The sequence below is a fragment of the Magnolia sinica genome, chromosome 18 (assembly GCF_029962835.1).
Source record: "Magnolia sinica isolate HGM2019 chromosome 18, MsV1, whole genome shotgun sequence".
NCBI lineage: Eukaryota > Viridiplantae > Streptophyta > Magnoliopsida > Magnoliales > Magnoliaceae > Magnolia > Magnolia sinica.
In genome coordinates, this window is record NC_080590.1 from 43101341 (window position 1) to 43128036 (window position 26696).

Here is a 26696-nt window from a genome sequence, read left to right on the forward strand (position 1 = left end):
TGACAAAAAAAATCACGGAGGGCCCTAAAAAAGTTTCAACGGTGAGTTGCTTCCTGTGGTGTGGTCCACTTGAACCTGGGATCTAACTCATTTTTGGGCGTATACCCTAAAATGATACAAAAAAAAAAAAATGAATGGACGATGTGGATAAGACCCTCACATCACAGTGACCACTCAAAGCTACTGGCCGTTTCCTGGAGACGGGCGGGCGTAGGATGCAATCCACGTCTTACGTCACAATGGGATCCAATTAATGAGTCCCGCTCGTTAGAACTGCGAACCGTCCATCACAACACAGTGCATCATACGCAACAACTTCAACATTCCATTCATTCATGATCACTCGACACAAACAGACGAAAGAAAAAACAGGGGAAACAGAAAAGAAAACAGAAAGACAGAGAACTAAAAGGATATGCGACTGCCGTCTCTTCCGCTCAAGCGATGTTGACCTCAATGGTCCTAGGCTTCTTGGGTTCCGGAGGTGGCAGCTTCTCCACTGTCACAGTCAGCACCCCATCCTGACACACGGCCGAGATCGCATCCGTATTCGCGTTCTCCGGCAGAGAGAACTTCCTCATGAACTTGCCAACCCTCCTTTCCATCCTCACGTACTTAGCTTCCTTGTCCTCCTCCCTCTTCCGCTCGCCGCTGATGACAAGCACGTTGTCGTCCTCGACCTGGACCTTGATATCCCCCGATTTGATGCCCGGCATATCCACCACGAACACGTACTTCGTTGGGTACTCCTTGATATCCGCAGGGGTTGAGGCCATGGCCTTTGCATCGCGGACGTAGGTGCGTGTGGGGCCCTCTTCGTCTTGGGGGATTTGTTGGTCCAGCAGCATGTGATGGAGGGCTGACAGGAAGGGGTTTTCAAGGCCCACCATTCTCACGTCCATTTCTGTCCTCTTTCTTGAAATGTTTCGGTGGTTTGAAGTAGTGAATTTATTTAATGCTCGCGCTAATGGGAAAGAGCAGGGGTTGGGGGGTTTTATAGAAGAGGGGGGATGGAATGAAGGGTGTTTCTGGGAGGTTCCAGATCTTTCCGTTCATGTTTGCTTTTGAGGTTCCTGAACTTTCCCGTTCGTGTTTGCTTCATTTTTTTTTTTTTTTTTCTACAAGCTCCTGGAAAGCGATCCAACCTTTTAAATTACTAAAATACCCTTCCCTTAAGCATTTCCGAACCCGAATAAGAGGAGCCCGGATTAGGTGAGACCTCGGCCTCACCCAAGACGTTGCGGCCATTACCGTGGGCCACCTTGATGTATGTATTTTGTATGAACACTGCTCTTCCGGTTTTTCAGATCATTTTAGAGAATTATCTTAAAAATGAAGCAGATCCAATTATTAGGTAGACCATACCGTAAGAGACCGTGGTGATTGACCGTCCTACCATTAAAAACTACTTGCACCTTAGCAGCTCCCTCATGTTTATTTACCTCAGGAAAAAACAATTATCAATGACAATCAATATTATTTTTCAGGATATAATTTATCTGATAATTGATATGTTTCCTATTTTTTTTAGATAATATAATGAAATGATCTGAAAATCCCATGGACAGTGTGGATGCATCATACAGATATCAAGGTGGGTCCCACTGTAACCCCACAGCAAGGGTGGCACTATCTTGGGTGAGGCGGTCTCACTTAATCCACTCTTGAATTAGATTTGCACCGACACAACATGATGGGATGAGAGCCTCAGCTAATCTGCTGTCAATTTAAAATTGCCCGTGCTTCTACAGTACGGACAGGAGATAGGACGTGATGAGATGAGATTATGTTTAAACTGTCGAATATGTACGTAGAACATTGAACCCATGCCTTTCAAACTGACATTGAACCCATATCTTTCAAACTGACGTTTTCCTGGTGTTTATTTGCCATCCAACCTGTTGATAAGGCCAGGTAAACCTGATTAAAGGAAAAAAACCAAATATCAGCTTGATCAAAAACTTTTGTGACCCACTAAAAGTTTTTAATTATCAATCACCATTCTTTCTTATGGTATGGTCTTCCTCAGATTTGCTTCTGATCACGCCCTAAATGATCTGCCAAAATAGATGGACAAAGTGAATATATAATACAAGCTGGCCCCATAGCAAGGGCTACACCATCTTGGATAGGTCTAAAAATAAGATAGATCCAACCTCTCCTGAACCATAAAGAAACACCAATTTCAACTTTTTTTTTATTTTTTTGTAAGCACCCCCACACACTCACGGTGCCATGGGATTTCACCACCCATGGATACTCAAATCCTTGACCGGGTGTTGAAACTCATGAGTCTACCGCCGGAGAAAGAGTAAAGATCCAACACAAATTTCATCTTAATTTAAAACTTTTGTGCCCTTAAGAAGTTTTTAATGGTGGGCATTCAATTACTACTATTTCCTTATGATTCGTCTAAGATTTGGATTTGCCTAATTCTCGGAGTAATAACTTTAAATGAGTTGGCAAAATGCATGGACGGCATGGATACAATACATGCAACATTGTGGGGCCTACAACGAGTTGATGCTTGGAAAAAGCTCTATGGACCCCACCATGATTAGGGACCCCACCATGATTTATGTCTTATCGACGTCGTCCATTCATTTTTCCATATTATTTTATGGCATGAGCCCAAAAAATGAGGTAGATCTAACTCTCAGGTGGACCAGACCACAGGAAACAGTAGTGCTTGAACACCCACTATTAAAAAATTTATAGAGCCCGCTGTAATGTTTATTTGCCATCCAACCTATTGATTAGGTCACAAAAGCCCCTAATGAAGGAACAATATAAATATCAGTTTGATCCAAAACTTGTGGCCCCTAAAAAGTTTTGGATAGTGGGCATTCAATCACCACTATTTCCTATGGTGTGGTCTACTTAAGATCTGGATCCGTCTTATTTTTTCGCCTCGTGGCATAAAATGATCTAGAAAAATAGATAGACTACATGGATAAAGCACATACATCATGGTGGGGCCCACGGAGCTTTTTCCAGCACTGACCAATAGTGAGCTCGGTACTAAAGGGGTCGCTACCAAATCTAGATGGGGTGGGATGATGTTAGGGTGTCATTATTGGGAGTCCCTCCTCATGTGGAGGTGGGACCCACATGTGTGGGCTTAAGTAGTCTTTTTATCCACATGACCCTACCGGGGGCATTTTAGTCTTTTGGCCAAGCAAAGTAAATGGAGAAAAGTGACTTTTTTTTTTTAATCGGAGTGACTTCTAGTAATATTTGAGAATTTCCTTTCTTAGATAAAAAGAGGAAAAGGAAGAGAACATTGGGTTTTGTGGAAAAAAGAAGATTAAGTGTCTTCTACCACCGAAATCTTCACATATAGGTTCATGAGGCTTCATCCACAATGTCGGTTTTTTTGATTGTCTTCTCTAATAGTTGTGTTAGGGGTTTATACTGTTGGAGGATCACGAAAGCATACAGAGATGAACCAAGTATAATTACAAACAGACCGAATTTAACGTGGAAAAATCCTATCAGGAAAAAAAAAAAAAAACTACGGCACAAAGCAATAATAATGCAATATGAAAGTAGAAATTATAGGAGATGGAGAGAATATCAAATTCGAACAAGCCTCGAATATCCCCTTACAAGCCCTTGAAAACCCTGAGAATGAATTAAAAAGCTCTAAGAGATACCATAATCCTGATTACACCCATATTTATAACATTTAGAAGAATCACAATCGGAATAGGAAAAAAATGTTGCAGATACGTAACATTGCGTAACTCTGCGCGATAGTTCGATGGAACCTTCGATGAGACTTCGATGGCGTCAACAGATTGTCAATGACATCGAACCTCTTCGATGTCATTGAACTAAACACCAAAACGTTCTAGTGATAAATAATAGATTTTTCTAGATGTCACTTCGATGAGACTTGGATGTCATCGAACAACCTTTGATGGCATCGAACCCCACTTGATGGCATCAAGCAGGACAACCAAAGTCCAGTAACCAACATGTGAAATTCTGAATTTTTACAATGGCATCGAAGTCTGCTCGATAGCATTGAGTCTGTCATCGACATACCTGTTGATTTATCGATTTAAGACATCAATCAACATGTACAATTCCTAGTCAGTGAGAGAACTCTTTTCTTTTATTATTACTTGTAATCCATCTTTGAGTGATATATTTGGATATCCAAGAGATATTGGTCTCTTAATGATTGTATTTCTATTATCTTTAACATGGTGGATTTGTGTCAGTCTAGGTCTCATGGTTTTTTCCTTCACATCAGAGGGTTTTCCATGTAAAAAGTCTCTTACACGTTACATGTTTGATGATTTAATTGCTTATATTGGAAGTGATTATTATCCTCTAAATATTATATATTATTAATCACATTGGTTTGCACATGAGGGGAAAGGTATGTGGTTTCCCAACAACTGGTATTAGAGCTCCGAGTTGGTTCAAATTATTTTGTATGTGAAACATGGAAGCAAGCACAAGTTGGATGGTTAATATGGATAGAAAGATCTGGATGATTTGAAAAGCCAAAATGAAATATTTAATTGTATTGTAAGGACTTGTACTCACCCATTAAAGGTATTGGGGTAAAAACTGAAAGATATAATCGATGATGAGAGGGAGAAACTAGACCAGAAAGACGTTAGGTTTATTTGATAATGGTTGGATGATAGTGTCTTTTCCTCCTGTGTCTACAGAAACTTTGGCACACTCACTTTGGAAGAAATTGGAAGGGTTTTATGAGAAAAAGACCACGGGCAACAAGACTTTCTTGATTAGGAAGCTTGTAAATTTGAAATATAAAGAAAGAAGTTGCGGAGCATTTGAATGAAATTCAAAGTAATTGAATCAACTCTCTTCTATGAAGATAATACTAGATGATGAGTTTTAAACTTTATTACTTCTTAGATCTTTGCCGAAAAGTTGGGAGACACTAGTGTCACTTAGTCCGCTTCAAATGAAGTTGTTACAATGAATCAAGTAACAAGTAGTTTATTAAATGTTGAAACAAGATAGAAATTATTGGATTATTCTTAGTTAGAGGTACTTGTGAAAGAAAATAAGCGGAGAAGCAAAAGGAGAATACCTCATTACCGTGAAAAGTCAAGAGGCAAATCCAAATCAAGAAAGGATGTTAACTGCTATAATTGCGGCAAGTTGGGTTGTGAGGTCCCAAAATTCGGGTATAGAGTATGCACCCTCAAACCCGAATTCATGTTTGTAACTTATACCCATAGTATACTTAACTTCATCGGTTAAATGGTTTGATCAGAGGTGGGGATTTGCGTTCATTTTAAGTTCTACCCAAATCCATCAATTTCCATTTACATATACAAAACACTTATCAACATTCAACTATGCACATATAGATCTTCACAATTATTCAAATAACATCATTCATTGATTATAACAACTAACTAAAAATACATTCATTTTGGTATTAAAATGGCTCAATCAAATAAAACCAAATCAAGTTATCAAAAATCCAATAATTAATGCCACTATGCGATATACGATAATAAACTATCCTAAAAAATTAAATCAACTGTCTGAAATGTTCTAAAGTTGCTAATTTATCTTTGGAGAAGTACGATCATGTTTCACATGGGTTGTGTTCATGTTCCACTACCTACTCCGGTTCCTAAGCAACTTCATCAACTGTATCTCCATCTGTACGGTTTTTCAATCAATGAAAATGTAAGCTGGTTAGGCTTAGTGAGATAACCCAATATAGTTCATGTATATAACAATTAAAATAGGACAAAACATGGAATGCATAATGCTATAGATGCACATGATGTATGAATGCATCAGATGGGTAGACGTCCATCTGCTTTGGTTCGAAATCGTCAACCCGTATCCACCGATTGGGTAGGCTTCCACCTGACGTCGATAGGCATGGTCATGGCCCACATCTAGTAACGATTATACAAGATCAATGTTCTTCCAAGAAGGTCCCCCAAGATCGACAAATGAAAGGTGCGTATCCGATAAATGATGTATGATCATAGTTATTCATGAATATTTGTCCTTCTAGGAATGTACACGTGTGAATTCCTCCTAGTAATTATCAAAATTCTAAAATTAGATGTGAGAGCATAGGCTAACATGTGACATATATTAACATTAGTTAAATCGACAAAATAGTAAATCGAAAAATCAACACATAAACTAATTCACACCGATCCCAATAAGTCAACCACACATCCAATTCTATTTCGATGACCCTATGTTAGGATTAGTTACTTGAGTCTAAAAGTGTAGAATCCTCAAGATGATCAGACTAGTTTGAATTCAGAAATCCTAGCAATCATATCTACAACATTATTATTGATCTGGTTATTACACATTGGGGCCCACCTTTGATTAAACATCCTAGTTGGCTAACCACTACTCAACAAACCCTACATGATCAAATAATTAAAATTTTCATATATAATATGTTCATTAAATTCAACTATCAAAATTTAGATTTCAGAAAATTCTGTCCAGATAGCTATCGATTGAAGATATTTCGATCGATCGAACTTTGAATCAAGAAAATTTTGATTAAGGCAAATAGGCCATGTGACCAAAATTAGCACTTTCGATCACTCGTTCGAAGATTGATTGGCGGTACTTAAATAACCTAATTAAATTAAGAAAATTGAGAATTTTCTTTAATTAAGGGTCTAGGGTCCATTTAACCAATTTGAACATATTTACACCATCATTGTCCGTCATTAGTCAATGACCAGAGAAGGCCCATTAATTTATTAATTTGAACCATTCATGTGCTTATTTACATCTAGATTTCAAAAATGAAATGGCAAAGGATTGATCGGATTAGAGTGGTCCATCAATTTAATTAATTTGATTATGTAATTAAGGATCTTGATATAGTTTGATCCCAATAATTGATTGAACCAATCTAATCCAACCGATCTCACAAATTCAAGAGTTTCAACAAGATTCAAGATTAGTATTAAATCTATCATTTTACTCTTCGGGGTGGCTCACTAGATGATTGGATCACCCAGATTCTTGAGGTCTTGGTATATATTGCCTCTAAAATTTGGATGAATAGTGTGGATCAAATCACACACATTTTGATGACCCATCTCGACTTTTTGTGCTAAGTGATTCCAACACTTGCATAAAAACTTAAGTTATCTTTATTTAATGCTCCCAATCTGATAACACTATAGACGTTCGGTCGATCTGATTCGTCGATTACATTAATCAAATGGGTTTTACTCTAATCATCATAAAATCATAACAACTAAATCTACCTAAAAACCATGAATTAAATCATCCATTATTAAAAGGTGGAACGCAATTCTCTGCAAAAGAGATTATAGGCCAAATTGCACAAAGAAATAGACCCTTGTCATCCAGACATGTACGATGGCAGCAAGGGTAATCCAATCCGTCCATTGCATTATTCTGGTTACTGATATGAAAAAAATAAAAATAAAAATTCAAACAATGTACTAACCTTTAACGAGATTTCCTTCAACATGTCACACACTCTCTCTCTTCTTGTGTAGAAATTTTTATATTTACAAAGGTTTTTTTTTTTTTTTTTTTTTTTTTTTTGTTTAAGTTGAGATAAAACTCCTCTCGTGACCCCTTACGAAGGAAGGAACATTTAGAGGTTGAGAGATAAAGGGAGAGAGATTAAGAGGAGGTTGAGAGAAAATCTCTCCCAAAATCAAATTCAATTTAAAAATTAAAAATTTGTGGATGTTGTATTCTACCCTTTAAAATAATTTTTTGTTGTTTTTTAATTTTAATCTTCGAAATTTTCCTAATACTATTCTTAAAAAATTTAAGGATATCTCTCACAAATTTCTCCTTCCTACTCTCTTGGTGCTTCGTCTACTCCATGATGACCCCATAAAACATTGGCTAAAGGTACCATCTTAGTGTGTAAAACATAGTTCTTATGATCCAATATTCAAACCATTTTTTCTACATAAGATGTATCTTCTTACAACTCGAGATCTTGCCAGTCAATTACATGAGAAACATCCCTCTCGTAATTCGTAGTGTCTATACATAAAAAATGTTATGGACACTGGCCGGTTGAGGAAGCAGTGCAAGCCAATATATTATTACTTTAATGCGCTCTAATATTTCAAATGGTCCGATAAAACACAGTGTGATTTTTCCCTTGTGATTTTTCCCTTGGTGTCAAACAACATCAATCCCTTAATGGGAGAAACATTCAAAAACATGTGGTATCCTACTGTGAACTCTAGATCTCGTCTTCATTTGTCAGCATAGCTCTTTTCACGGCTTTGCACGGCTTGTAATCACTTCTAATTAAATAATTTCAAATTTCTCAGTTGCTTCTTGGACAATATATGACCCGATTGAACCTTTCTCACCTACTTTTATATTAAAAAAATTGATAGGTGTCATTGTTATTCAACACCATCAGCACAAGTCTGAATCTCCTCATTAGTCAATCTTACTCAATTTGATTACCCCTCCTCCTAATAGTTTGGAACTAGATAAAGACGTCCATATAAAGCTTCATACGGAGTCATACTAATGCTTACATGGTATCTATTGTTATAGACGAATTCGACGTAATGCAGGTTGTTGTCCCAACTTCCCTTAAAATCCAGAGTGCATGTACTTAACAAGTCTTCAAGTATTTGATTCACAAGTTCCATCTACCCATTAGATTGTGGATGATAATTCGTGTTGTTGTAACAGCCGATATTTCGACTCATGGATAACACAATGGATCGAGTTCCAAGGTGATAATTTAAGTATGTCGAAGTATAAATGCTCTACATTTTCCATGCAATTGTATAAATTCATGTTTGCATAACAATCAAGACATGAATGATGGAAAAAATTAAATCTCATTCAATTATATAACTACTCTAAGTTCCATTCATCATCTTGCATCAATATATTACATGTTCGGTCCTTTCATGTGATTTATTACAATTTCAAAACTTAACTACTTTTAAGAAAATAAAATAAGTAAAGGAAGAAGAATCTTGTCCAAGTTGTCTTGGCTTCATCATCTATCGTTATCTGTCACCACGGACCATCATAATTCTCATCTTCACGCTTTTGCTCATTCTTTGGATTGTCACCTTCATAATCTATGGTCGTTTTTCTAACAAGAGGAATGAGTTGCCTATGTTCTACTCAATAAGTGCAACCCCCAAGATTTTCATTATAATAACACATTTAAATCATAACAAAGCAAAACATTCATGCAAAATCCTGATTAATGTAATGCATGATATGCATGCTTTGATAAAGGCACATTGATCAAATGAAGTGGACTAATCCTGGTACAACTTCAACATTAGCCACTAGTCATCAAAGTTATGTAAAGCAGACTAATTCTGGTACAACTTCAACATTAGCCACTAATCATCAAAGTTATGTGAAGCAAACTAATCTTATTACAACTTCACACTAACAAAACCCGACTATTGGAAGCAGACTAATCATGTTATAACTTCTACTAGATAGTGTACAATTAGAGATATACTAATCCTATTACAACCTCTATTATAACACTCAAGGGGCTGATCCAGCAATTTAGATCCCAGTGAATGCATGAGATTAAGCCAATCCTTTAATTAATCTAATTTACAAACGACCATATTAGAAAAGCTTAAGGTTCTATGAGCGGCTTGTTACCAAACATAAGCTGGAAACTCGAGCATATATAGTATTACATACCATAATGCTCGACTCATGAGACTATAACAAGCATGCTTATAATGCACCATTTACAGGTACTCATCATAATACAATAGATGCATCCAGTCAATATAATAATGCCCGCACTCAACAAGTTAACACCTTACCCTATTCCATGGTACATGGCATTTCTATAGTTCAAATTATCATTTAAGGATCCATCATAAGATATAATCTAACCATTAGATTGTTCACAACTCACCATAATCCATACAAATGGATTTCCATCCTAATTTCATAACATAAGCCACATGGGTTTCCACAACGTTTTCCAAAATACATAGGATAAGGAGTTTTCTTGTAATGTGGCATTCAAAATACATAATTCCATCATTACCATATATCATGGGCGTGCCATGTTCATCAACATGTATTAATCATCATGAAACATACAGAGTTTTCATGTAGTTCCACCATATACATGATTTCATTCACAAGTCCAAGTTCAAACATCCAAATGTGTAACATGTTCGTAATAATTAAAAGAAAAAGTCCAGCAATAAATCATTACTTAATTCATATATTAAACAACATTAAACATCATACAAACTTCACAACAAATAGGCAAAACCAATCTACAATGCATATGGGCTAACCTAGTGGGTGCACCTTGTAGACTCAGCGGGTTAGCTTGTCTCAATGGGTTAACTCGCTGACCTACAAGTCCACATGAGATCCACCATCATGGGACGTCAATTAGAGCATCATAGGTTCACACGCCTAAGGTACATGAGGTTTCCATCATCAATTCAACCTAGTTTGAGTACCCAACATCATATAGTTTAGGTTTAAGCTCATTCATCATCAATTCTCCATTAAACTTTGCCGAACCATGAATCCACTCAACCATCATAGAATTTACAGCAATTACACATAATAAATTAGAGAACTAACATTGGTTTTACCACCCAGATCATCAAAGAAACAAATAACAAAAATAATATTTAAGTTTATTAGGAAACTAACTATAATTGTGTATACGCATAAAGGGATTCTTCACCCTAGCCTTAGATGAAATCGTAGGTGGATCTCGATGTAAGAGGGTGAGCCACAATGAATGGGAGTCGCTCGAGCAAGGCAGAGGGTGTCCACACGTGTGAATTGAAGGGGTGAGTTGATCCATTTCGGTGTCTATAAAAAATTTGGGATTCCACTCCAACCCCTCAAAAAAATTCATCCTCAAAATTTGGTTCTACAAAATTTTTCTCTAAATGCATGCCTAACATGCTTCCACTACGCACTTTGATTCTTCCATTGCTTTACATTTGACTACGGATCATCGAAGTATAATCAATCAATTAACCTTCTTATCATCAATTAGTTATCTTGGTTGGATTTTACTTCTCTTAGGCCATATTCATACAAAGGAATGTACTATTCATAAAGGTAAGGTGGAATGACTAAATCTTAAGATAACTATAACCCTAATCCATGAACTTTTTTATCTATTCTTTGGCTTTCTTAATCTTTAGATGATATCACCATGACTCTCAACTAAACTTCAGATGTAAGAAAATGGAAGTAGGTCTTGGTGTTAATAGAGGCACCACTCTCAAGGTTTCTTACTCAGTTAAGGATAACAACCTACCATGGAGGTCTTTATCTAATCATACGCTCAAACTTAAAGATTTTACTATGATCGATTGATTTAAAAGAATAATTAGCGATAGATAATTATCAAGGATGCATGTCATATAGTTAGGATAGCTGATGATCATAAGATTCAAAGAATATTAGTTCATATTTGGTTAGTTATATACACGGTCGAATAGATGTATGAGTGGAATATTGATTAAATGATGAGATTGATAGTTAATTTTAGCGATAAGTTGTTACTGATGTTTGGATTATAAATCAATGGCCATTAATCTAGACAAGGTATGATAAAATAATTAAGTGAAGAGATGGCTATATGAGTGGATAATTAAATGGATTAGATGTCTTCGATAATTCTCTAATAGCTAAAGGTACAATGGGGTCTTAACAAATAAATACATTGATGATACCATAATCTAGCTCTTGTCAGATTCTATGTGACTCGATCTTGACATCCTAAGGTTGCCTATATGTCCACCTCATGCTTTTCATCTAACATATGAAAAATACAACTACACAAATTTTAGGAGAATGCATAAATATCCCCAATTTAAGACAAAGATACGATTCATATGGTATCAGCATCATGGAAGAACAGTTTTAGTAGATTCAGATATGATACTTAGATCTTCTACTTAAATTTGAGCTTTGAGTTCGTTAGTATTAATCTAGAATTTTGAGTATTGCCATGAACATTTGAATTTGGATCCAATCGCTTACATATCACAGAAGGTAATTGTAGAAGTGTCGCCCGTATTGTCTAACAATTGCACTGGTTAACCATTTAGATGTTTTTCTTTTTTAAATCATAAAACATGTTTTTTAAATAAACCTTAGACATTGATCCTTATGGCCTAAGTGGGAGAATGTAAGAATTTTATAACGTTGGCCTAATTGATCAACTGTCTAAATCTTCCTAAGGTTTGGATATTATGATCAAGCATACCGGTGGGCCCCACTAAAGTTGTGATTAGTCTAAATTTGTGTAAGGGTGGTACACTTCAACCATGTCACACGCACAGTGTCCTAATTGGACTGGGAATGCTAAAATCATGTGGAGCCTTGAAGGAGAGGAGTTTGGATGAGTTTCAAATTCCTCCATCCTACAACTAATAAAACTTGGTTGGGTCCTCAAACCTACATACGTCTTAAGTAGTTTTGTCATCCTGACGCTTCTCTATAGGTGTAAGGTGCAGAAGACTCAACCATCTAACCTCAAGCAATGACCCTTCAATCAGGCATAAATTTCAGTTCAGATTTCTCAATCCCCATCTCCAATATACTGCTAAATCCTTTTAATTTTGCATTATAGTCTTACAAAATAAACATTACAATGGAACCTAGGAAGTTTTTAATGGTGGGCATTCAATTCCCACGGTTTCCTGTGGCGCAGTTTACTTAAGATTTGTATCTGCTTTATGTGGGGCCCAACCCCCTTGGATAGGCCCCATAGATGTGGTCCACCTAAAATTTAGATCTACATCACAACGTGGTATGAAACATGTAAATTCAATGGGTCCTAGCATGAGACCCAATCTTCTGGATAGTGATAAAATATACAAAACACATACATCAAGTGGGTCCCAGCATGGGACCCATGCTACTAGACAGTGTGGTGTGGAAAACACAATGCAGGTGGGGCCCAACTATTGAGTCCTATAAAGTTATGGGGTAAGCTAATATTTATTTTATCTTTTATTATCGTCATCATTATTATATACATAAATTTTTTTATTCAAGTTTGTAAGATCTTCTCCATACATGGAATGGAAAATAAACATCTTAGTGGGCCTTAAGAAGCTTTCAATGGTGGAGGAATTTCCCCACTGATTTTGTGGTGGGGGGCCCACCAATGTTTGGACCAAATTGGTATTTCTGATTTCCATTCGTATTGGTCTATGTGACCTTATGAACAGGTTGGATGGCAAATAAATACCATGGTGGGCCACTATCACATTAGACAGTGAACCCTGCAACATGGTCTCATGCCATGTGGACAGTGTGCGATATATATATATATATATATATAGGGAAAAGGTACTATACGCTCGACCGTATAGAACCATCCCATAAGGTCGAGCGCTGTCACCACCTAGGCCGTTGGATGGGAGAAATATCTTCCTACGGTGAGATATTTCTAACCGAGTATATACTCGGCCCTATAAACAGGGATTTTACCCCATTCCAAGGATTGAGATCCCGCAGCCCTCTCTCCCTCAATCCTTGCGACCGAACGCCCCCCGTCCCTCTCTCTCTCTCTAGCCATGCCCGCCCTCACCTACCTCTCTCCCTCTCTCTCTCTCTCTCCAGACATGCCCGCCCCCACCTCTCTCTCTCTCTCTCTCTCTCTCTCTCTCTCTCCGGACACACCCGCCCTCACCTACCTCTCTCTCCCTCTCTCTCTGTCTCCGGACACGCCTGCCCTCACCTACCTCTCTCTCTCTCTCTCTCTCTCTCTCTCTCCAGACACGCCCGCCCATCCATTTTTGCGAGTTTGGCAGAACCGTATGCAATGTCTATGGCAGTCCCGGCCCATCCATTTTTACGGTTCGTTTTAATAAAGTTTGATTTTTCATTTAAAAATAATTATAGTAAAAATGTCTACTAAAATGGACAATTGACTACAAAGCTAACCATTCAAACAGGTGGTTGTCTTGAGCATAATGACAAATCTTAATCTCAACAATTTCTCGGCTTGGGAATATCTAGGGAGGCTTGGGAATTTATAGGGAGAGTTATAGATTTGGACATTTTTCTCATGATACTGAAAGCAAGTGGATGGGTGGTGGAAGGAGAAATCAATACTATTGTCATGCAGAAATCAATTAATTATCCATGGAAAATTGTATTAGCATAGCAGATATCAAATATCAAGTCTTAGTTTCTTTCTACTGTAGGTTTCTCCTTCCACCACCCATGCAACTGATAAGAACAGATGCTATACATTGATCTTAGGTTTGATGGTAATTTACTGAAGGGGCAGATAGTTGGAGTGATTGGAGTAGGTTATATTGGATCTGCATGTGCTAGAATGAGGTATTTGTTGTAGACTCATGCAATCCATCGGTTGTATTGGAGTATGTTCTTATTACTATGGCTCCCAGCGACCAACTCCTAATAATAACAATACATAGGTAGTGGTGGACGATTCAAAACAACTCAATCTCACATCTGTTTGCTTTGCCCTTCTAATTTTTCAATGAAAATTTTGCCGATTCAAAACAACTCAATCTCACATCTGTTTGCTTTGCCCTTCTAATTTTTCAATGAAAATTTTGCCTATCCCACTTTCATGGTGATTGGTGTATTTTCATCGCCTACTACAAAATCATTGCTAGTTGAACCCTAAATAATGGTGTAATTCCAATACACTTCTGTATCTTCCTTGCTTCAACTGATACTGCCTTGCAATTGCATCTTAGTCACTGCTGGTTGTGTTTTGTTTTGAAGGATATTAGCTCTGGGTTTCACATACTAATCCAAGTATTAACAAAATTATTACTATTTTGAGGAATCCAGTTGGATGGTTACGATTGTCCATCAATAGGATTTGCATTTCTTCAAACTGTTAATGAAGTATTGCCACATCCTGGCCGAGGAGGGGATCAGAGTGGTCCAACCGAGGAGCAACAAATCAATGACGCCACAGCCTCAGGTTCAATTGATCCTACATTCCTATATGCTCTTCCAGAGGAGTTACGAGCAAAAGTTCAATTGATCTTGCATTCCCAATGACTTAGAATGCTCTACATTTGCATCAACCTCTTTGGGATCTGAATGTGAGATGGGAAAACATGTGTCACAATCCACTTCAAATTGCCTTAAATTTATTTGTAATTCTCCTAATGAAATAGCAGACATTTTTTTAATAAATAATGGCCATTTCATAGAAAGTAGTATTCTATATTCCATGTAATACCATTGTATTTAAAATAATCCTCCAATTTAAATACCAGTGACTACTCAGGCATTTTGTCAAGACTGAAAGACAGATTGAATATACCATTACAACGTCCACCATAACAGGCAGTGGAACATTATTTTGAACCATTCTGTGAAAGCAAGCACCTCAATTTGAAGGGCTACAATATAGCGATAGTTTGTGTCATTTTTGGTGACACATCTACCATATAGGTGGCACTTCTGTTCAGAAATCTGAGGTGTCCAGAAACCAGTCACCATCGTTGATGGAGCTTGAAAATCTCCCTGACAATACCATCCTAAGTATTCGGTCCTGGTGGTTGAATTGCAACCACTAGCAAATTTATTTTAACTGTCCATTTGATATCCATGATTTGATGGTTAGGATCATTCCATCAGTGTGTTTGGGCATAGCTCCATCCACAATGTTTCCTCATTACTTGGACGGTCCAGTTTGAGTTACCCCACTTGGAAACCACAACTACACCCACTACTGAAGGGGGGGGGAGGGGGAGGGGGAGGGGGAGGGGGAGGTGGGGAAGGCCAAAGGCTACGGATAAAAGCCGTAGCTAAGAGTAAAATCATACAGTTTCAGTCCACAACAAGACTATATTCATTCATTTATTTAATTACAAACATCCATTTTAATCCATTCATAAAAGCACAATACCAACAAAATAGTTGTTTCTATTTATAGTTCTCTCTGATGATTGATAAAAAAATAGATTATCAAGATTTGAATTCTTCATTTTCACACTACTCATGCACCCTCTCTCCTTCGTATGCTACCATCAAAACAAAACCATTATCTTCATCAATAACACATCTAAAGTTGCAGCTCACGCAAGCTTGATCATGGCGGGGAAAACAATGGTAAACCAAGAGGACAGCAACCATCTTCCTCTTTAAGTAGATTCTTAGTATTTGCATGAATAAATTGCAATCCTGAAATTTTTAAAGAAGATGAGCTTATCAAGTTAGAAAGGTTATACACGGTTAAACAATACAAAGCCATATATCTTTAAAAGAAAAAAAAAACATAGCTACAGTGAACACAAAATACAAACTACAAAACAGAGCCACATGATCCATTACCACAACTGCAAAAATCAAAATTACACCACGAAGCCAACACAAGCTAGTCCAATTAGGACAGCAAGCAACACTTCCTTGGATTAAACTAAAACAAAGGCAGAAACATTAAAGGATTTCCAAAAGATACTTCCTCCATTGTGTACTACACATCATGGAAAACTCTCCTGAAAATTCAGGCATATTTGGACACCTGGGTGGGTCAAAATCTGATGCTTAAAAATAGCCATTTGCATCCTTCCAACAAGTGCTGATATGGGAGAAAAATGCACTAAAACTCATTCGTAGTTGCACCCAAACATGCCCCAGATAGATAAATAGATATAGAGGGAGGGAGAGAGGGAACTCTTCAAATAAAATTTGAGGAAATAATAATCTCAAAACTGTACATCCCATATAGTATAGGCTCCCAACAGCTACCAAATAAACCTTATTAAAATACCAAATAGAAAAAGAAAGGAACGAATGCGTCCCTCCTTTTCCGACAATTGATCATGGACCCCGTTTTGGATGACGTCATCTATAATTCATGTAACAATCTCTGCTTATGGCCTCCTGCTATCATATGCTTTGATGCAATGAACATGGTTTGGATGAAAGTGGCCAAAGGAATTGGGTTGCAATGATTGAGGGTTGTGTTTTATTGCTTAGAGCATGAATTTTAGCTCTTCTGAATGTTCTGCTCCAGTTTCAGAAGGTGACTGACATGTGTCCTTTCTGCTGAGCATGATCATAAATCAGTTTGAGAATAATGCTTCTGCTATTTGGAAATTCAGAATTTATAATAAGTTTTCCAAGCTGTCAGAATGGATTCCTATCCTGGAAGCATGGAGATGAGGGTAATTACATTTATCAGGAATGTTTTCCTTCCCATTGTTTTCCAGTCATTTATCCTTTAATGTTTCTGCCTTTGTTTCAGTTTCCGTAATACGCCATAGAAATGAAACATAGAAATACAAACCTGAAACTTTCTGAGTCATTTGGATTTCCAAAAAGGGAATGCTTCCATTGTGGTCCATCTGTATCATTAAAGGATTTAACTACCTCCATCTACACAAATTTCAACAGTGTTAAGAAAGAACAAAAACTTTATAGTGTACAGAATTTCAAAAAAGAAAAAAGAAAAAGGAATGATGGTCACGGAAGAGGAACTCTTCAAAGAATATAAACAAGTCATGTCAATCAATCTCCTTTAGTTATACAATCCACTTAAAAATATTAATACAAATGTTCAGATTTCTCTCTCTTGTATGGAACATCTAAGGGATCAATCAATAAGCTTCCTTTCGATCTTTTACAATGCAGGTTATATGAATACTATTATGATGTAGCAACATTTGTTCTTTCCCAAAAGAGGTTAGAACTCTTGACATTCCTTCAGAATCTGCTGAGCTATGCTAAAAAAAAATCTTAAGTTTTAAAAATTTCTTTTCTTTTTTTTTGAAAGATTTGAAATGTGCCTATATTTGCAATCTTTTAATTCGAATGTGCATCCAAACACAGCCTATGTTTGCAATCTTTCAATCTCGATCATCAGACCAAGTTCAAAAGGTTGAATTATAGAACAGATCCAATGCAGTTGTGAGTGTAACAAGTACAAAAACTGTATCTCAATTGCCTTTACCTATTGCTGCCGCATTGTAATGAAAATCACATGAAAACTTGATAAACCAAATATCATATTCTTGCACAGGGTATTTCTGAAGAATGTCAACAATTGCCTAAGAGGAAAATAACATAAGCATTGTTAAAGACGCGAAAAGATAAATGACTCAAACATACAAACATGATAAATACCTGAGTCTGCATAAACAACAAGCTGGTGCAAGCTCCTGCAAGGATTCTTCAGTCTATAACCGAGGCAAAACAAAATTCATTTGTAATGACGAATCAAGTTGTTGTTTTACGGTGATATTACCATAGAGGACAAGTCTATTGATGAGATTGTTGTAGTACTACAGGCCTTTTGGGCTGATAACTCAGGCCTTTGTGGGTGATATTACAAAGGAAGTTTCAGTGATGCATCTAGGAATTTGGTAAACTCTGGCGTTTAACCAAAATTAGGTTGTGACTCCATTTCCCCAACCACAAATTCAAAGTAAACTCTAGCGTTTAACCAAAATCTACGAAATAAACATGAGGGCACAAAAATTAACTATTTATAAATGAAGTAAAATATAGTAAAATACAAATAAAAAACAATACCAATAATAACCTTTAGTAATGGATCATATTGGGTAGACCTGGCAAGCAAAATTTTCCATATGGTGGACCTACCCAGATATGGGAGACTTTTAGCACATGGTTGATTGTGGAGTGTGATAGATGATACACATAAATTTATAAATTGGGTATATGCATGCAAATTAATCCAACTTTTGGGATGCATGCAAATTAATCCAAGGTGAAAGTTGTGGTTTAGACATATAATGAACCAAACAGGTAGTAAAACCAGTCCACTGTGCACACATTTTCTATGATGTTTCGCTAAACAAAATGACCTCTTTTTTTCTATGCAGAAGTGGGGTCCAACTTTTGGTGACCCAGTGTGTTCATCTTACAGCCCCATTTTGGATTGACTATGCCCCAAAACGCTCCTCCATTTGATGATATTAGCAATCAGATTGGTGACCTGTAAAACAGATGATTTGTCCATCCATCCACATTTAACCGGAGAAAACTCCCAATCAAGTTAATAATATTTCCTAATGGGGGAGATTTTGCAGATGGCACAATAGACAAATGTCCTTGATAACAAAAACGTGGGCCTACCTATACAGTTTCAGATATATAGAAAAAAATAAAAATAAATAAAAATTCAGTGTGCCAATCTATATTGCCTCAAAGAGATCAGAACCTATATAAAGCTCAGGCTGAACAGGCTTTAAGGCTCCAGATAGGGCAGAGCCCCTTGTAGTGAGGCCCACTTCACACATACAAACTACAATTTTTGTGGGCACACCATCGATGGGCACTGCTGCTTAAACCCCACGCGCGCGCCCCACTAGAAAATCCTACCCATCTTATTATTGGCCAGCAAATTATCCCTATAGGAACAGGATAAAGCCCACAAATTGGAGGACCAGAATTCTTTGACAGATTAGCATTATGGTTGATCGTTCATAGAAACCAGGGCGCAGAAATTTAAATAACTGAAAGGTGGGTCCCACCAACGCTGATTTCCATATCAAGCACTATATATTTCCTCATAGGTAAAATGGCAAAAGAAAAATCAGAAAGAGAGCCACTGTATGAATCCAACAATCCGCATACCTTTATGGGACTTGAAAGAGTACACTCAAAATGAAAAGAAAAAAGAAAAAAAAAAAAAAAGTGTCCTCAAATCAATCAGCAGGGTGTGAATATCAATTCCAAGAGAAAGGAAATTGCCGTAGAATTGTGACAGATGATCTTCTCCAGAGTGTGCCTCAATTCAAGAAGCCCTTGTGCGGCCGATATCGAAAGATCGCACCCTCTCAGCTCCAAAATCCTTAGCCGCCCGAACGGCACCAATGAGATCGGTGGGGGCGGGCGTGTCTGGAGAGAGAGAGAGAGAGAGAGAGAGAGAGAGAGGGACGGGGGGCATCCGGTCGCAAGGATTGAGGGAGAGAGGGCTGCGGGATCTCCTAAACTTAGATACTCTGGCAATGAGATCGTTGATATGCTGTCACCACCTAGGCCGCCTGTTTGAATGGTTAGCTTTGTAGTCAATTGTCCATTTTAGTAGACATTTTTACTATAATTATTTTTAAATGAAAAATCAAACTTTATTAAAACGAACCGTAAAAATGGATGGGCCGGGACTGCCATAGACATTGCATACGGTTCTGCCAAACTCGCAAAAATGGATGGGCGGGCGTGTCTGGAGAGAGAGAGAGAGAGAGAGAGAGAGAGGTAGGTGAGGGCGAGTGTGTCCGGAGACAGAGAGAGAGGGAGAGAGAGGTAGGTGAGGGCGGGTGTGTCCGGAGAGAGAGAGAGAGAGAGGTGGGGGCGGGCATGTCTGGAGAGAGAGAGAGAGAGAGAGAGAGAGGGAGAGAGGTAGGTGAGGGCGGGCATGGCTAGAGAGAGAGAGAGGGACGGGGGGCGTCCGGTCGCAAGGATTGAGGGAGAGAGGGCTGCGGGATCTCAATCCTTGGAATGGGGTAAAATCCCTGTTTATAGGGCCGAGTATATACTCGGTTAGAAATATCTCACCGTAGGAAGATATTTCTCCCATCCAACGGCCTAGGTGGTGACAGCGCTCGACCTTATGGGATGGTTCTATACGGTCGAGCGTATAGTACCTTTTCCCATATATATATATATATATATATATATATATATATATATATATATATATATATATATATATATATAAAAAATTTAGATGGACTACGTCCAGCAATCCCTCACTGAAAAAATAATAATAATAAAATCTGAGGTGCAGGTTAGTGTGTGGGGTGTGCATGGGGGTCTAGGGTTTGGTTGTTCCTTCTTCCTTCCTTCTCTTCCTTTCTTCTTCTTTACTTTCCTCTCTCTCTCTCTCTCTCTCTCTCTCTCTCTCTCTCTCTTTCTTTCTTTCTTTCTTTCTTTCATTTCTTCTCTTTTTCTTTTCTTTTTTTTCTTTCTTTCTTCTCTCCTCTTTTCATTCCTAGTTGAAAATCCAGCTACTAACTAGGGTTAAAAATCCTTTTTGTTAGGAATTATCCATGGGTTGGGGCGGGAGGTTTAGCTAAATTAGCTTATGCTAGGAGATGAGTGAGTTGTATTTTAAGATTGCATTGGTTAGAAAGGGGGCAGAGAGTAAGGTGTCATAAGGAGAGGGTGCATGACATGCATGAGTGGGTGAGGTGGCATGCATGGGGGTGAGGTGGCTAGGAGTGAGAGTAAGTGGAGGGTGATGTAAGGGGAAGGTAAGAGAGAGAACGAGTGAAGAATGGTGGAATGGGCCCATGGGTTGGGCTCCAAGCCCACTTAGGGTGGGAGTGTGAAGAGTCCCACCCCCACTCTTCCTTAGGGATTCTGCTTGCATATGGGGTTTTGGTTTCTTCATGCAACACTGTGCGCGTTCGAGTGCATATGGGCATGTGGTTTAGACCCATGCGATCGGAGGGTTGCACTCTCTCTCAGGGGTACACACATGTACAAGAGGAGTCAGGGATATACGTGCGCAATGACACAGAGGCATGTAATTGTGCACATACGGGTTTCCGAGGACAACGGGGCATGTGCGCTTACGCTCGGTGGGATATGGGTGGTATTGCAGTACAGTATGGGTCTAAGGAATAATCCAGGGCACACAAGTGAAGATCATGCACTCGCACAGAAAGTTAGGACACCCACATAGGGTGTGTTTACACATGCACGTAAACTAGAGCTCTCGGAAAGGCACCTGAAAATATCGAGGTATTATAGTACATGCTTACTTTTGTAAGCAAGTAGTGTTATGATAATCCAAGTTGTAAAAATGTGTGGTTTTATCTACTACAAAAGGTGACTGTATTATAGTGACGTACACTTTTAAGGAAATATTATAAATGAAGAAGTTCTTTCAAGAACTGGTTTGATACAAGATAATTATATTATTTATTGTGGTAGTCAGAGTGCCATTCATCTCAGTAAAAATTTAAGTCTCTATTCCAAGTCGAAGCATATAGATATAAGGTATCATTGGATTTGGGATGCTCCCGAAGAAAAGTTGCGACAACTTGAGAAGATTCATACTGACAAGAATGGTTCAGATATGATGATCAAGACCTTACCTAGAGAAAATAATGAATTTTGTAGAAGCCTGGCAATTTTGGGCATAGTAGAGCCCTCCTCATGAACCGGGGGGGTGGGGGACGCTCTCATATGGAGGTGGGACCCACACGTGCGGGCTTAGGTAGTCTTTTTGTCCAATGGCCCTATTGGGGACATTTTGGTCTTTTGGCCAAGCAAAGTAAAAGGAGAAAAATGGTGTTTTTCTTAGAGTGACTTTTAGTAACTTTTTAGGGTTTTCTTTCTTAGAGTAAAAATAGGAGAAAGAAGAGAAAATTGGTGTTTTCCATCACCAAAATTTTCGCATCTGGGTTCGCGAATCTCCATCCACAACGTCAGTTTCTTCGATTATCTTTTTCAAGGGTTGTGTCGGAGGTTTGTACGATGCTTAGTTGGTGAGAGAATACTTTTATTACATTGTTCATTGTAATTCAATTTTGGGTGATGTATTTGGATATCCAAGAATGCTGCTCTCTTGATAATTGTATTTTCATTATCTTTAACATAGTGGATTTGTGCCGGACTAGGTCCCGTGATTTTTCACTACACATTGGAGGTTTAAAAAATCTTTTGTATCTTGCACTTTACATGTTAGATGATTTTCTTATGTTGGAAGTGATTATCATCCACTAAATCTTATAAATTATTAATGCTATTGATTTGCACACAGAGGGAAAAGGTGAGTGGTTTCCCAACAGCTGTCGGGTGCACCATAATGTATGTGTTTCACATCCTTTGCAAGCTCTTTTTAGGGACGAGCCTAAAAAATTAAGCATAACGGAAGTTCAATTGTGCACACCATGAAAAACAGCGAGATAATGACACTACTATTGAAACCTTCTTAGGGCCCACCTTAATGTTTATTTTCCATTTAACCTGTTGATAAGTCACTCGGACCTAGATGAGGGAAAACACAAATATTAACTTGATCCAAAACTTTTGTGACCCTTGGTAAGTTTTTACTGCACCACTATTTCCTATGGAGTGGTTCACTTGAGCTTTCATGTGCTTCAATTTTACACTCATGCCCTAAAATTAGCTGGCAAAAGGGATGAGAGGCATGGGTAAAACACACACATCATAATGGGTAACAAAACACCGACCACCATGTAGCTGGGGTGGTGTTGGGGTCACACCAATCTCCTTCCCTTTCAAACGAACATGAATTAGTTATGAGCTAGGTGGTGCAACCTTGATCATGGGGCCCACCTTGATGTATGTATTATATATCTAAGCCATTCATCTATTTTTCCAGCTCATTTTAGGGCTGAAGCAAATTCAAATCTTAGGTGGACCATACCACAAGAAATAGTAGTTATTGAATGTCCATCATAAAAAAAAAAACTTCCTAAGGTCCATCATAATGTTTATTTTCCATCCAACTTACAGATAAAGTCACACAGACATGAATGAAGGGAAAGAAAAAATAGCAGCTTAATACAAAACATTTATAGCCTCTAAGAAGTTTTTAATGGTAGGATTTCAATCACTCCCATGCTATCCACTTAAGATTTGTATCTGCTTCATTTTTTGGGACCATGCCATAAAATGAGCTGGCAAAACTTATAGAGAGCATGGATATACAATACATACATCAAGTTGGGCCCCATGGTTTGAGCTGCACCCACTTAACTAGATCTGAGGTTGCACCTAATCTAGGTTCCTTCAAGCATGTTTTTGTGGCCCATTTTTAATAATAGCCTGTCTTCTAATCAAATTGTGGTGCCTACATGGACTTCACTACAAGGAAGGACAGTACCAAATCCAAATCTAAATCTAGACAATCTCATTCTCGCTCTGGAATTTCTTAGTATATTTACAATTTTTTGCATTTTCTCAATGGTTAAATGATCTACATTTCGACATTGAAGTTATGGGTACGAGTCTGACCCTATGGATGGAGAAAAACTAAAAAAATTACACTGGTTAGACTGGAGTAATCATCTAACCAAATAATGCTTCTGCTAAACAAAATGCCAAGGAAGTGCTTTGTGAGCCATAATGCTCCATTGTAGATTGTTTTTCCTTTAGATAAGTAGGAAAGTGGGGACTTGTAGGGCCCATATGACATTTGTATGATACCCATGTAAGAATTCTATAAAGTGGGCCTTATTGAACAATGGTCTGGATTGTCCTAAGTATTGGATAATGTGATCGGGAATACTAGTGGACCCCACTAAGTTACGAGGCATCTAAAATCGTGTAAGGGGTGGTATGCTAGAACTGTGATACATAGACAGTGTTCAAGTGGGATTGGGATTACCAAATTCGTGTGGAGCCATAGGAAGAGGAGTTTCGATGAGTTTCAAACTCCTCAATCCTCTATAATTATATATACAGGGCTGGGTCCCCAATCATACACACAACGGAAGCTTCATTCCCATCCCAGTGCTTCTCCAAGGGTGTAAGGTGCGGAAGACTGTGCCATCAAGCCTATATCAATGGGGTCTGAACAAAGTACGTTGTCTAGCTCATATGATCTCCATATTCAATGTATATCACGGTCCTTTGCAATTCCACATTTATTTAACAACCCACCCTTATAATAGATGTAATCCTTCATGATGCTTAGGGCCTGTTTGATTTTTTTAAATACCCTGTAAATGGGTAATTATTACCCTTTCACCCGTTTGAAAATCCATCAAAAATTCCGCCTTGCATTGGAAACCGGTTTAAAAGGGGTAGTTTAAATTTCTAGACCCACTGTGATGTATATTATATATCTGTTCTGTCCATTCATTTTACCACGACATTTTGAGGCATGATCCAAAAAATAATGCAAATCCATCATTCAAGTGGCCCACACCAAAGTAAACAGTGGCCTCAAGAAGTTTTTAACAGTGAGTGTTCAATTCCCTTTTTCCTATGGTGTGGTCCACTTGAACTTTGAATCTACCTTATTTTTTTACTCATGCCCTAAATTCAGATTGGAGGAATCCAAACCTCTTTAAGAAAGAAAATACAGCATAATTCAATGAAAATAAGGCCAAGTATCAGACAGCTAGGATCTTCCTGTTTGCATCTGGCCTTTCTTTTTTTATTTTATTTTTTTATTTACAAAAATCACATGGGTACTGGAACCCATGATCTTGATGTGCCATACAGTGGAATGTCTCACATGGATGATCTTTTAACTCATGCAGTATTACCGAAAGTTAATCTCAAGTGCAAAAGAATTCCCAAGCTGCAGTCCACAGGTCTAGTTTTCTTTGGGTTTTAAGAGGCATATAAACACAAACCAATATGATCTATGAGTGACTACTTGGCACCAAACCATAAAAAGGTTTCCTTCATGAAGGCATGACAACCAAGTAACCAATCAGTCACTAACCTTCAGACGGTGCTGATCTTGTATGACTTGTTTAGCCCATGCTCTAATTTCAGGATCAATCTTTGATGGAGGACGCACTACGAAATCCAAAGGCAAGGCTTCCGGCCTGGAAGATGACTGGCCAGACTTTGGTTCCCTACATCATTGTATATTAATCAGTGAGATATACACATATATCGAGGTATGCTCAAGTAAGCATATTCTGCAATGCTATCAACTTACTGGGAAAATTCCGCTAAATCAAGATCATAATCTCTAGATTCCAATCCTGCAGCTTTTCCACGGGCCTTCAGGGAAGTACCCACCAGAGGCAAGAAAAATTAGAAACAAAGAAAATAAGTACAATCTATGCTTGCCCAAGTTTTCGTTTGGCGATTTGAAAAGAAACAGAAAAGATACAGAAATAAAATTTCAGGAACAGAAGTAGAAAAGATACAGGAGTCAATATAGAACTCGAGAACTTAAAATCCATAGTATTACCATCAGACCCAGATAGCGGAGTTGACACCTCGCTAAATTCTTCTGTGCCATCAAAAGATCTGCTATCAATTCTAAACCAAATCTTTAGCAAGTTTTCTATTTGATGGACATGGACCCCAGTTCAGCCTGGCCCACAATATCAATGCTCCCAAGCCTAAAGTCTGATCAGCCAGTTTATCTACCGGGCTAATATTTAGACCCTGAGACTGGCCTAAGATGCTTTGGGCCAGCAAGGCCCATTGACAGCCACAATAATTTTTCTCCATATAGCTAATGTTACGAGCCGTGTCATGGGTCCCACCGTGTCATGGGTCTTGCAGTGACATTTTCGTATCGTATCAATGTCACTGAACTATTACGCTAACAGAGGTCCTATAGCCTCCTGTGCACCTCTACATGCAACCACACATGCCAACCTTTCTTTTTCTTTGGTTTTTCTTTGATTTGGTCACCTCAAACCTGGGTGCAGTAGGCCCCTAGGCCCCACACTTATAGTTGTTTCCATACATGCGTGGCCTACCTGATAGTTCAACAGCCTGAATCTTTGACCAGATCATCTGTATTCTATCCGATGCATGGTTCGGATGCCCTAAATGTTCCATGTTAGCAAGTGCAGTTGCGGGCGGTTGATGCATGTGAGGCTAGCAAAACCTCCCGGCTAACATGAAGGCATTAATCCAAATGTATGGGTCTGTGAAAAACATTCCTCACCTGCAGCCAGCTGCCAGGCACAAGCTTTAGCTTTAGAACTACCCAAGCTCTTGTTCTCCCTGCCACACAATAAATCAATAATGATTTCTAGCATTTGAACAAGAGAGCTATGCTA

At 38.2% G+C, this 26696-nt stretch overlaps 2 protein-coding genes and 1 long non-coding RNA gene across 4 annotated transcripts; all 3 read right to left on the reverse strand.

Annotated features, from left to right (window-relative positions):
* Positions 1–254: 254 nt before the first annotated feature.
* LOC131234027 (17.3 kDa class II heat shock protein-like) lies at positions 255–984 on the reverse strand. The gene has a single exon (XM_058230982.1). The coding sequence runs from the start codon at positions 900–902 to the stop codon at positions 438–440; it is 465 nt and encodes a 154-aa protein (XP_058086965.1). The 5' UTR covers positions 903–984; the 3' UTR covers positions 255–437.
* Positions 985–5544: 4560 nt separating this feature from the next.
* LOC131234029 (protein IWS1 homolog 1-like) lies at positions 5545–26696 on the reverse strand. Of its 2 annotated transcripts, XM_058230986.1 has the most exons (5): positions 26582–26696; positions 25871–25912; positions 25613–25677; positions 25391–25526; positions 5545–5661 (listed from the first exon to the last, which is right to left on the reverse strand). In XM_058230986.1, the coding sequence occupies exons 2-5, from the start codon at positions 25871–25873 to the stop codon at positions 5617–5619; spliced, it is 249 nt and encodes an 82-aa protein (XP_058086969.1). In that variant the 5' UTR covers positions 25874–25912; positions 26582–26696; the 3' UTR covers positions 5545–5616. The 2 variants fall into 2 exon arrangements, with proteins under 2 accessions (XP_058086969.1, XP_058086968.1); XM_058230985.1 differs by lacking the exon at positions 26582–26696 and having other exon boundaries at positions 25871–25937.
* On the reverse strand, positions 17745–18172 carry LOC131234030 (uncharacterized). Its single transcript, XR_009165466.1, has 2 exons — positions 18118–18172; positions 17745–18020 (listed from the first exon to the last, which is right to left on the reverse strand). It is a non-coding gene; the product is annotated as an uncharacterized LOC131234030 (long non-coding RNA).